A 13,414-nucleotide genomic window follows, 5' to 3' on the forward strand; every position below is an offset into this window, starting at 1 on the left:
CCCCAGGGCCCCGGATGGCAACCCCCCTTTTTTTATTATTTTTATATATATATATATATATATATATATATTTTATTTTTTTATTAAAGGGCTCAGAGGTCCCCAGGGCCCCATGTGACAAACCCCCTTTTTTTATATAATTTTTTTTTTTTAAGTGCCCAGAGGTCCCCAGGGCCCTGGATGGCAACCCCCTTTTTATTATATATATCTATTTTTTTTATTTATTTCTTCTTTTCTTTTGTAAAGGGTCCCCCCAATTCGCGGCAGCCCCCCCCCCCCCGCTTCTCGATTTCAGACGGCAGCACCCCCCCGGTTCTCTGGTCCAGGAGGGCCCATGCCTGAAGCTGTGTAAGGGGCCCCATAATTCATGATGGCGGCCCTGGACCTTGCCCCACCACTTCTTGAATTGTAGGACACCCCAAGGCAGGCAGCAAGTCATAGCCAAGGAGTATTTCATTGCTGTTTTAAAAGATCATACTGGAAAATAAAGTCAACAAAGTCCAAAAATGTGGTGAAGTAGTAATTTGGATAATAGGTGGCTTTGGCTGTTATCCTAAAGCCCAGACTCTTGTAGAGGTGCATGGAATCCATCTGATACTGCGAGGTGTCCAGGACGACAGCCTGATATCCAGACTTCTGGGCAAAGTCAATGACCGTCTTGCACAAAGCCTTGCCGATGCCTCTGCCCCGATGTCTCTTGGGAACCGACAGCCTTTTGAGCTCCACTTGGTTCTGTCCGCCAGGATGGGGAAATGGGGCCGCCGCCACCATGCCCACAATTTCTCCTTCCGATTCTGCCACCCAGAAGCAGCAACCGTCCCGCTGAAGGTAATGTTTCCTGATATCCAACATGTCACCAGCCAGGGATGTTCTGACATAGGAAATTAATATGTTGATGTTGATGAGCGATAAGACGAGAATGACGACGGCCACCGCTACAGATGAGACTATAAAGGAGCCTGTGGTCACCAGGGCAAGGAGGAACACGGCAAGAACGAGGATCCAAACTCGTGGAAGGCTGAATGTGTGACGGAGGGCCACAGGGTAATGTTCTTTGAGCAAAGATGTCCCTCACCGTATGGTAATCGGAGTCCTGGTAGAGACGGATGTGGTATTCTGTCATGTTGTTACCTCCCTGTGCATAAAGACAAAAACAGGAGACATTTTAGTGTATTGGGAATATCCTTTTCATTAATTTTAGGTGGCCGTTGAACAATGACAAGACCTGTCTACTGTAGAGAGTAACTCCACTTGTGCTGAGAAAGGAAACCCTTGCGCCCATCAATGCAGCCTCACCAGCGCCCATCAATGTAGCCTCACCAGTGCCGATCAACTGCAGCCTCACCAGCACCCATCAAATGCAGCCACACAAGCACCCATCAAGTTGGCATGGCACAGTGGTGACAACAATTGATGGGCACAGTGGTGGCAATTGATGGGCACAGTGGTGACAATTGATAGCACAGTGGCTGCGTGTAATGGCATGGCACAGTGGTGACAGTTGATTGGCACAGTGGCTGCGTTTTATGGCATGGCACAGTGGCGACAATTGATGGCATTGCACAGTGTCTGCAATTGATGGGCACAGTAGCTGTTTATGATGGGCATAGTGGCTGCCTTTGATGGGCACAGTGACTGCAATTGATGGGCACAGTAGCTGTGTATAATGGGCACAGTGAGGCTGCAATTGTTTTTTTTTTTTTTTTTTTTTTTGCGCCCCCCAAAAATTTGGAGCACCAGCCGCTACTGCATTGAATGAATCTATGGTCACCACTGCCGCCTCCTATTCTGGTGTCTGGCCCCGTGTCGGGCACCTGGACTACAGGGCAGGTTTTTTTTGGAAGCACCTGATTAGAGCTGTAGAGCTGTAGGCTCTTATAGGCATCCAAAATGGTGAACAGCGGGCGCCATGCTGGGCGCTCACTGTTCATTCAGTGTTGTGTTAGGACAGCTTATAAAACGCTTTCCTAACACTGACCCGCTTCTCGTGTCAATCAGGTGCTCGGGTCTGTTACCTGTCCCCTGATTGGCTGAAACAACAGGCGCTGTGATTGGACGCCTGATAGAGAGGAAGGGAGAAGACATCGAGGAGCTCCCGCTGCTTTTAATCAAATCCAATGACGTGGGGGCGGGGCCGAGACATACACATTTGGCGTCTATGGAGTGTATGACACTTATTGGGATTTCTTTTACCAAAAATATTTAGCAGAATGCATATTGGCCTAAATTGATAAAAGAAATTTAACTTTTTGCTATAAAACATACAAAAAAAATAAAAAATCTCCATAGTCAACGTTTAAAAAATTCTACAGGTTGCGTATTTTGAGGTACAGAGAAGGGCTAGGGCTAGAATTATGATTGCTGTGATGCCTCGCATGTGTGGTTTGAACAACGTTTTCATATGCGGGCGCTGCTTACGTATGCGTTCGCTTCTGTGCGCGAGCTCGTCGGGACGGGCCGCTTTAAAATTATATATTTTTTTCTTATTTATTTTACTTTATTTTTTTTCAAAACAGTGTAAAAATAAATAAAACAAATAAATTGGGTCACTTTTATTCCTATTACAAGGAATATAAACATCCCTTGTAATAGAAAAAAAAGCATGACAGGTCCTCTTAAAGTGGAGTTCCACCCATTTTTTTATGTTTGTCTGTGCTGCATGCCCTAATCTCATAGTGTTCAGAATGGACAATTTTTATTAATTTTGTTGCTTGTAAATACCTTTATTTTGTACTCCTTCATTACTTCCTCCTCCTTATTAACCTAGGCTATTAAGTCACAAGGCTATTGGCAAGGGTTTCTGGGATAGGCGTCATGCATCCCAGTAGTCCTTGCAAATAGCCTATTTGCATAGAGAAGGGGCAGCAACTTCCTCTGACACTCCCGTTGCTATGGAAACCTGACTGAAACCTATTACATCGCTTGTGCAGCACTGAGCATGTGCAAGATCTGCAAGGCTGAAATCCAGGAAGTCATACAGTCTGGCTTCATGATGCCCACACTTAAGATGGCCACGGTCTATTTCTAGATTATAAACTAACTAAATAAATCGAGACAATCCAAGACAGGCTTTTAACCACTTGCCACCCAAGGACGTTCTTGTGTGTCCTCGAGTTGCAGTGGTTATTAGACATGTGCACTGCCGAAAAATTCTCGTTTTCGTTGCATTCTTTTTTTTGCATTTTTCGTATTCTGTAAATTCGGGAATTCGGAAAGTTTCGGAAACTTGATCATTCGGAATTTCGGAAATTCATAAATCCAAACTTTTCAATTTTTACATTTCCGAATTTTGGAGTTTTAGAATTTAGAATTTTTGAATTTCCAGGTTTTCAAATTTGTAATTTTCCATTTTTTGTAATTTTCTAATTTTTGTAATTTTCAAATTTCTGATTTCCTAATCTTCGATTTTCCAATCACGATTTCAGAAATGGTAGAAGTTTTAAATTCCCTCATTTAAAATTTTGAATTTCCAAATTTCAATATTTTCCAAAATTCCAATTTCTGAAATGTTGAAATTTCAAAATTCAAAAAATTCTGAAATTCGAAAATTTGTAAATTCGAAAATTCAGAAATTTCGGAATTAACAAATTTGTCAAATTTAATAATAATACAAAAAAAAGGAATTCGGAACTAAACGAATTACACATGTCTAGTGGTTATACCAGGATGATGCAGGCATCTTCCTAGTATCTGTTTTTATTTCTTTTGGCCGGCTATTCTCTCTTTTGTAAACTGAAACCTAGAGAGTAACTAGCTGCTAGATGGCTTTTACAGACGGTGGGAGGGTCCCCCCCTCTTCACAGGGGGAAGCACAGTGGTGTAGTGGTTAGCACTTTCACCTAGCAGCAAAAAGGGTCGCTGGTTCAAATCCCGACCACGACACCATCTGCCTGGAGTTTGCATGTTCTTCCTGTGTCTGCGCGGGTTTCCTCCCACACTCCAAAGACATGCTCAGAGGCTGCTCTTTAATTAGGCGGTCGCCTAAGGCCTCACACTCACAAGGGCCTCTTGGCCGCCTAACTTACCCAATGCATTACTCCAGTTTTGAGGGACAGGAGACCTTAACGCTGCTGTGCTCAGGCAGTGTTAAGAGCCCAGCGTCCCTAACATCCAGTGAATATCGGTGACACCACCCCTTGTGACGTCAATGACCCAGCATGCCCTCAGTCAATGACATCACAAGGGGGCGGGTTCACCAGGTGACATCACACCAGGTGGCACCCGCCCCTTAGTTATTAAAGATCAGGATCTGGGGGCCGCCTTGTTAAAGGGGGCTTCCAGATTCCAATAAGCCCTCTGCTCGCAGACCCCCACAACCATCGGCCAGGGTTGTGGGGAAGAGGCTCTTGTCCTTGAATTATTTTTCCCATCATGGGGTGTGAGTGGGGCCCCATGTCAAGTTTTGCCTAAGGCCTCACAAAGCCTAAAGCCGCCTCTGGACATGCTGGTAGGTTAATTGAATCCTGTCCAAATTGGCCCAGTATATATGTATGTGTGTATGACTGTGTGTCCCAAGCGTGTCGAGATCCTACGGGGTAAGTGACCGCACCAGCCAGAAAGACACTGGCTACAAAAAGCACCTAGAGGCGATTCAGTTTGCGTGTGTAGCGCTATACAAGTCATTCATAAGAAAATGCCATGTCCAGGCAGATGTAAAACCTCCAACAGTCAGGCTTTATTTTTTTTACTGCAGGGTAACTTGAAGTAGAGAAAGTAGAAGGGAGGAGAAGAGTAGGGGAAGGTTCAGGCACACGGTACAGAATGTTCAAAAAATATTCAATCAGTCTCCACTCTCAGCTATTGAGTGGGAATTGCTCACCCGGATAGTCCCCTCTCACATGGCCTAGCAGCCGGGATCAGGGCCGCCATCAGGAATTATGGGGCCCCTTACACAGCTTCAGGAATGGGCCCCCTGAAGCAGAGAACCGGGGGGGAGGGGGTTTGTTGCCGAAGCGGGGGGGGGGCTGCCGGGAATTGAGAAGCCGGGGGGCTCCTGCTAATTGAGAAAATTGAGAAGCGGGGGGCGTGAATTGAGAAGTGGGGGTTGCCCTGGGGACCTCTGGGCCCCTTACAGAAAAAAAGAAATAAAATAAAATAAAGCCATCCGGGGCCCTGGGGGCCTCTGGGCCCTTTAATAAAAAAAGGGGGGTTGCCATCCCTCCTTAATTCGGTCACCAGGCCTCACCCGAGACGCTAGCACTTGCCGGTCTCCTCCAGGGCAGGTCCTCCCCCCGGTTTCCTTCATTAAGACTGCCTCCTCAATTGTGGACAGACACCTTGTGATCCCCTCTTAGGATTGCAGGCCCCAGCCAACATAGCTGGGCCTACTAAACAGCAAAGCGACTCCGGGCCATCGTGGCCCCGAAGTCGGGCGCACACCTCGCGCCAGGAGGGCCACGAGGCGAAGGACCCCCCGAAAATGGCTTCTGCCCTTTAAGTATCCTCCCCCAGCATGCGCAGCGGGTTCACCACTCCCTCTGTACAGATGCCGAGAAAGGACACCCAATACACCATAATACACCTGTGTTCCAATATAAGGCCAGGATGGCAACACCACCGGCAGGCAACAAGGGAGACTACCAAGCAGTACCACAGCCAGAACAGAGGCAAATTTGTGTTAGTCAATAGAGATGGCCTGGCGGTTCCCCCGGCGGTCGGTTCGCAGCGAACTTTGCTCGTTCGCGGTTCGCCGAACAGGCGGACATCTGGCGATATTCGCGCCCGTCCGCAATTTTACATTGAGAAGAACTTTGACCCATGACACATCCATGAGGTGGTGCAGGACAGCCAATTGAGACATTTCAGCACATGGACATACCCCCTACCTTATAAATAGACCTGATCTGGTGGGCATTTTACATTCTGCTTTTTGTCAGTGTAGGGAGAGGGTGCTGTGTGGACCAGGGACTGTAGTGACACAAATCGTTAGCTAACAGGTCCACAAAAGTCCTTTCAAGGACTGGTATAGGTGTACTATTGTTTGGTGTGCAGTATATAGGGGTGTAATACACATAATATACTTTCTATATAGAAAGCATATTATAGTGGATTTGTATTGTGCTGCATTGTGACTGGTGGTGTATTTGGGTACTGCAGAATTTTTTTTTCTGTTTTGCTGCACACAGTGACAAGCGTCACTGGAAAAAAAGGTTTATAACTGGTGCGATAAACCAGTTGCCCCGCAAAACGACAGATTGAAGCGGGATGTTATATACCTTCTTCCACATATACTGCGCTTCTCTAGAGACTTTTGTCACAGGGTCATTTAAAAAATGACAGGCAGAGGAAGAGGCAGGCCCTTCTGCAGGGGTGGTAGGGGTAGGGCAGGAGCACCAGGCCGGAGCCAAAATGAGAAGTTGCACAAGGTGCATTTGATAACGTCAAAGGACGCACCAGACTTGGTTGAGTGGCTCACCACCAACACCACCATATACCCTCCGCTTTAGTCACAGGAATTATTTTCTGATCCATCAGAAGACATTTCGGATGCGCAGCCATTCTTGGCATTGGATCAGGAAGAGGAGGTAGCAACAGCTGGCACTTAGCAGTCTGACGACAGTACTCAGATCAGCCCAAGGAGGTTGGTGCCCGCTGTTGCTGCCTACTCCGAGATCTCGATTGTTAGTGGTGGGGAAGGTGACGTTGATGATGACGTGTCTACAGACGTCACGTGGGTGCCCACAAGAGAGGAAGAGGAGGGGAGTTCAAAGGGAGAGATGGACCAGCAGATAGGGAGGAGAAGCAGGCCAAACTTACATTGCACAAGAGGGACAAACCAGACTCCTAATGTATCGTGACCGTACATGGTTGATGGCTCGCTCCTATCTGGCGCTCCCAGGACGCCGGCCCATGGCTCCGCAGTGTGAGCTTTTTTTAACGTGTCTGCTGCAGACAATAGTGTTGCCATCTGCAGCTTTTGCAGTCAACAGATACGTCGCGGTAAGCCCAACACTCACCTAGGGATGACCGCCTTAAGAAGGCACCTGGCCTCCCACCACCGAGCCCAGTGGGAGCAACGCCATCAGAACCCACAAAGCCACACTCCAGGCTGTCACCGTCCAGCCTCTTCTCCTCCTCTATACTCACAATTGTCCTCCACTCCACCTTCCATCATGCCGTCCTCACGCTTTTCTGCAAAAAGGCAGGCTTCCGTGGCCCAAATGTTCGATTGTAAAAAAACAATGATGCCAGATAACCCTCTTTCCCAACGGTTGACCGCTGGCTTGTCGGAACTGATAGCCCGCCAACTACTGTCATATAAACTGGTGGACTCTGAGGCCTTTCGAAAATTTGTTGCCATTGGAACAACACAATGGAAGGTCCCAGGAAGGAAATATTTCTCACAGAAGGGCATCCCAGAGCTATATGGCCATGTTCAGCGGCAAGTGAATGTATCTCTGGCACACAGTGTCGGTGCCAAGATACTTCTGACCACAGTCACGTGATCTAGCAAACACGGGCAGGGAAGGTATATAACTTTCACAGCCCACTGGGTGAACCTTCTGACGGGTGTCAAGCATGTAACATGTGGCACCCATGTAGATTTGGTTTTACTGCAGCGGATTGCATGCAGGCATGCCTGCCTCTTCTTTGTCTCCTCCTCCTCCATCCTCCCTCTCCTCCTCGGCTGACTCCTCCTTTTCCGATGCTACTGTCTCTTCCGCTGCGCCGCCCAAGATCCCCAGAACCTATTCGACATGCCAGGTGAGACTTTGCCATGCTGTGCTGCGTCTGTTGTGCCTGGAAGACAAGAGCCACACTGGTCCTGCACTCCTTTCAGCTTTGCATTCACAGGCAGATCAGTGGCTAACACCGCTCAATTTCACAGTTGGTAAAGTGGTGTGCGACAACGGTGCCAATCTGCTGAGCGAGCTGAAACAGGGCAAAATTACACACGTGCCATGCATGGCACACGTCCTGAACTTGGTCTTGCAGCGATTCGTTGCCAAATACCCTGGGGTCCAGGACGTTTTGCAGCAGGCCAGGAAAATCTCGGGCCATTTCAGAAGATCTTACAGGCCATGGCTCGCCTTGCTGACATTCAGCAGTGACACAACCTGCCCGTCAGACGTCTTATTTGTGACTGCCCGACGCGATGGAACTCAACATTGTATATGCTTGATAGGCTGCTCCAGCAGAAACATGCAGTTAACGACTACCTGCAGGCCCGTCGGAACAAGAGAGGCAAAGCAGGCAATTGCTTAGGGCCCCGAGCTGGCCAGGGGCCCCCAAGCAGGTGTCTGTTTGTTCCACTGCTGGAATGGGGGCTTTCGTTTGAGGGGAGAGAAGCAGGGGCGGACTGGGCTGTGTGTGGCAGGCCGGATATTTAATCCCAGCGATTTACGGTGGCAGCGATGTCTGTTACTTTAACATTTATTTATTTATTTTTTCCGGCAGAGACGAGTCTCCCCCTCTGGTTAGTTGAGCAGAGCAGTCAGTGTATCAATGCTCCTCCCCTCCTCCGTTCTGTAAACACACACACGAGGAGAAGGAGGAGGAGGGGGAGATGGGACGCTCTGATCAGGTCTGCACTAAGTTTTTATTATGCTCTGTACTGTAGATGGAGGAGGGAGGGGGGAGAGTGTCTGTCTGGAAAGGAGGACAAGGTAGATGTCATTTGAGTGATCGAAGGGTTAGGTTAGGAGGACATGTGCTGGGAGGGGGGGAGGCAATGCTAGAAGTGTGGATTCGATTTTAAATTTGACAACCCCTCTCTTCCTTCCCAAAACACCCCTCCAGCACATATCCTACCCATCCCCCTTGTACTGTATCTTTTCTCTCACAAAGCTCCCCCCCAGCACATATCTGACCCCCCAAGCACATGTGGGTACAGAGGTTGTATATGATGGACACAGTGGCTGCAAATTATGGGGCACGGTGGCTGCATATGATGGGGCACGGTGGCTGCATATGATGGGCACGGTGGCTGCATATGATGGGCACGGTGGCTGCATATGGTGGGGCACGGTGGCTGCATATTATGGGGCACGGTGGCTGCATATGGTGGGGCACGGTGGCTGCATATGATGGGCCACGGTGGCTGCATTTGATGGGCCACGGTGGCTGCATTTGATGGGGCACGGTGGCTGCATATGATGGGGCATGGTGGCTGCATTTGATGGGGCACGGTGGCTGCATATGATGGGGCACGGTGGCTGCATATGATGGGCACGGTGGCTGCATATGATGGGGCACGGTGGCTGCATATGATGGGACACGGTGGCTGCATATGATGGGGCACGGTGGCTGCATATGATGGGGCACGGTGGCTGCATATGATGGGGCACGGTGGCTGCATATGATGGGGCACGGTGGCTGCATATGATGGGGCACGGTGGCTGCATATGATGGGGCACGGTGGCTGCATATGATGGGGCACGGTGGCTGCATTCGATGGGGCACGGTGGCTGCATTCGATGGGGCACGGTGGCTGCATATGATGGGGCACGGTGGCTGCATATGATGGGGCACGGTGGCTGCATATGATGGGGCACGGTGGCTGCATATGATGGGCCACGGTGGCTGCATTTGATGGGCCACGGTGGCTGCATTTGATGGGGCACGGTGGCTGCATTTGATGGGGCACGGTGGCTGCATTTGATGGGGCACGGTGGCTGCATTTGATGGGGCACGGTGGCTGCATATGATGGGGCACGGTGGCTGCATATGATGGGGCACGGTGGCTGCATTTGATGGGGCACGGTGGCTGCATATGATGGGGCACGGTGGCTGCATTCGATGGGGCACGGTGGCTGCATATGATGGGGCACGGTGGCTGCATATGATGGGGCACGGTGGCTGCATTTGATGGGGCACGGTGGCTGCATTTGATGTTTCTTTTTTTTCGAATCAGTTTGTGCCCCCCCCCAACAAATTTGAGCACCGACCGCCTCTGCCCCCAGCACATATCTATCTCTCCCCTCTCTAGCACTAGCCCTCTCCCCAGGACATATCTGACCCCTCCATTCCATGCAGAACACTCGCAATTCAGCTACACGTGTTTGCTGCGGCACATTATATGCAACAGCAGTATTTGCACTGTAAACATTTTTTATTTATATAACGTGTGGGTGAACGTAAACTGTATCGCTATGCTGTGGTACCTGTAGGCTTTGCGTGCGGGGGGGGGGTTCTGGGGTTTGGGGGCCTCCATGTCCATTTTGCTTGGGGCCCCCAAATTCCTTCAAACGGCCCTGACTACCTGTACGAACTCTGCGGCAGGACAGGTTCTGGGGAGCTTGGTTTTTTTGCTCTGCGCCAGTGGCTGCTCCTGCGCGACTCATGCAGACTTCTGCGGCCATTTGATGAGATCACCAAACTGGTCAATCGCAGCCAGGGCGCCATCAGTGACATCGTTCCTTACGCCTTCTTTCTGGAGCGTGCATTGCGTCGTGTCATTGATCAAGCTGTCGAGGAGCAGGAAGATGAGGAAGTCGCAATGCTGGAGGGAACTCCACCTGAGACAAGTCAACAACGGGAGTCAGAGGAGGATGGTGCCGGGGCGGAGGAGGAGGAGCAAGAAGAGCGAGCATGCTTTAAACCTTTCTGGGATCCCTGGTGTTGATCCGTGGATGGGGGGAGGAGAACGAGAATGACATTATCCTGGATGATGAGCAGGAGCCAGGCCAGTACAGCGCTTCCAGTTTAGTGAAAATGGGGGCCTTCATGCTCCAGTGTTTTAAGAGGGACCCCCGTATAAAAAGCATAAAGGACCAGGACCAGTACTGGGTGGCAACGTACTTAGACCCCCGGTACAAACAAAACATGGCGGAAATGTTACCACCATCACAGAGGGCTATCAGAATGCAGCACTTCCAGGCCTTGCTTCGGGAAATGCTGCATTCTGCTTTGCATGTGCTGGCAGAGGAATTTATACTCACAGAGAAACATTTGCGGGTACCAATCCAACAGCGCCTGCAAGAAGAGGGCGGTTTGAAGATGTGTTGGTCACTAATGATATGAGATAATTCTTTCAGCCGATCCATCGACAGCTGTCCTCCGGATCCAGCATCAGGGAACGCCTAGACCGACAGGTGTCCGACTACATCGGGTTAACGGCCGATGTGGATGCACTGAGAAGTGATGAACCCCTGGACTACTGGGTGGGCAGGCTTGACCTCTGGCCAGAGCTTGCACAATTTGCAATGGAACTGTTGGCTTGCCCCTCGTCCAGTGTCCTGTCCGACAGGACGTTCAGCGCAGCAGGGGGGGTCATGACTGATAAGCGCACCCACCTAGCTCACAACAGTGTTGACTACCTCACATTTATAAAAATGAATGAGGCATGGATCTCGGAGGATCTCAACACATGTGACCAGTAGACCATGTTTCATTCAAACATTGCACTAGGTACCTTTTTCATATGTTCTGGAGTGTGTTGCGCTCAGAGTGCAGGGTTCAGGAGAGGGCCAGATACAGAGTGCAGCGTTCAGGAGAGAGCCAGATACAGAGTGCAGGGTTCAGGAGAGAGCCAGATACAGAGTGCAGGGTTCAGGAGAGGGCCAGATACAGAGTGCAGGGTTCTGGAGTGTATTATGCACAGGGTGCAGGGTTCTGGAGTGTGTTATGTGCAGGGTTCTGGAGTTACATATAGATTGCAGTGTTTTGGTGTGTGTTATGTACAGAGTGCAGGAGAGTGTTAGGCACAGTGCATGGTTCTGGAGTGTGGTACGTACAGAGTGCAAGGGTTCAAGTGCGCTAGGTACAGAGTGCAGTCATCCATCCAGATCCCACTATTGCCCTTCTCCTCAAATATAACCTCTGCACTCCCCCTCCCTACACACATATACATACACAACACACATACAGAACACACATACATCCACATCACACACACATACATATATACACCCATAACACACATACATCCACACACCACACACATACATACATACATGCATACATAACACACACACATACATAACACACAAAATATGTACTAATTACTCTGTAAATGACACTGGCAGGGAAGGGGTTAAACACTAGGGGGTGAGGAAGGGGTTAAGTGTGTCCTAGGGAGTGATTATATCTGTGGGGGGGATGGGCTACCAGTGACACGACACTGATCACTTGACATGGAGCTGTGATCACTGTCCTGTCACTAAGCAGAACGGGGAAATGCCTTGTTTACAATGGCATCCCCCTGTTAGGCCGCTCTGTGACACGATCGCGGGACACCGGCGGGCATCGAGTTCACTGGGCACAGTCACGGAGATCACGGCGGGGGCGCGGCTTCTTAAAAGGGTCTCACTGCTCTTATGGACTTTCCCATCCTGACAATTTTTTATTTTTTTTAGAAATGATTTGGAAAATATTTGCACATCATGTCCTAAAATATTTTATTCATCATGTTAAAATAAAATATTCCACAATTATTTTTATTTATTTTTTTTAATTTTTCCAATTTTTTCAAAAAAAAAAAAAAAAATCCGAATTTCTCAGTTTTTTTCCGGGCCTTCACATCCCTAGGCCCCACGAAAAAAAAGCCCACTGCTGTGACATCGGCGGAAGTGGTAAATTAAAGGAATAGAGGGGATAAAACCCTAGGAAACAGGACAATGGCAAAGGATAGTATTTTATGGAAGATCATACTGGAGTGAAATATCAATATAGTCTATAAATCTTCTGAAATAGAAATTTTCAGTGAAGATGTTCGTTATCTTGAAGCCCAGGCTCTTGTACAGGTATAAAGAGTCCACCCGAAATGCTGCCGTCTCCAAGACGACGGCCTGATATCCAGACTTCTGGGCAAAGTCAATGACGGTCTTACACAAAGCCTTACCGATGCCTCTGCCCCGATGTTTCATGGGAACCGACAGCCTTCTGAGCGCCACTTGCTTCTGTCCGCCAGGATGGGGGAATGGGGAAGCTGCCACCATGCCAACAATTTCTCCTTCTGATTCTGCCACCCAAAAGCAGCAACCGTCCCGCTGAAGGTAATTTTTCTTGATATCCAACAGGTCACCAGCCAGGGATCCCCTAGCATAGGAAAAGAATACATCTCGGTTCTTGAGCAACAAGAAAAGTAGGAAGGCGATCACCACTGTAAACGAGGCTTTAGAACAACCTGTGGTCATCAGGGCAAGGAGGAACATGGCAAGAATGAGGATCCAGACCCGGGGAAGGCTGAGTGTATGACGGATGGACAAGGTGTAAGGTTCTGTAATCCCACAAACAAAGATGTCTCTCACTATATCGTAATCTGAGTCTTTATAGAGCCGGATGTTGTAATTTGACATGTTTGTTACCTCCCTGTATAAAAAGATAGACATGCTAGAATCAATAGTTCCCTCATTAACAGCCAGTTAAAATTAAATCAAATTAATCTTCACTTTCTATCTAGAAAACAATGATTTTTCCCTTTAAGTGAACCTCTGACCTCACCTTTGTCTGTTATGGTGCCACCAAGTATGAC

At 48.9% G+C, this 13,414-nt stretch overlaps 1 protein-coding gene and 1 pseudogene across 1 annotated transcript; both read right to left on the bottom strand.

Moving 5' to 3' along the window:
* Nucleotides 1-409: 409 nt before the first annotated feature.
* On the bottom strand, nt 410-1,246 carry LOC120924773 (annotated as a pseudogene).
* An 11,196-nt stretch (nt 1,247-12,442) lies between these two features.
* On the bottom strand, nt 12,443-13,245 carry LOC120924774 (putative N-acetyltransferase 8B). Its single transcript, XM_040335793.1, has one exon. The coding sequence runs from the start codon at nt 13,236-13,238 to the stop codon at nt 12,576-12,578; it is 663 nt and encodes a 220-aa protein (XP_040191727.1). The 5' UTR covers nt 13,239-13,245; the 3' UTR covers nt 12,443-12,575.
* Nucleotides 13,246-13,414: the final 169 nt, after the last annotated feature.

This window comes from Rana temporaria, chromosome 1, assembly GCF_905171775.1.
Source record: "Rana temporaria chromosome 1, aRanTem1.1, whole genome shotgun sequence".
Classification (NCBI taxonomy): Eukaryota; Metazoa; Chordata; class Amphibia; order Anura; family Ranidae; genus Rana; species Rana temporaria.

Excerpts from the sequence above, each read along its gene's own strand:
- LOC120924774 (XM_040335793.1), bottom strand. The coding sequence starts at position 13,238 with ATGTCAAATTACAACATCCGGCTCTATAAAGACTCAGATTACGATATA.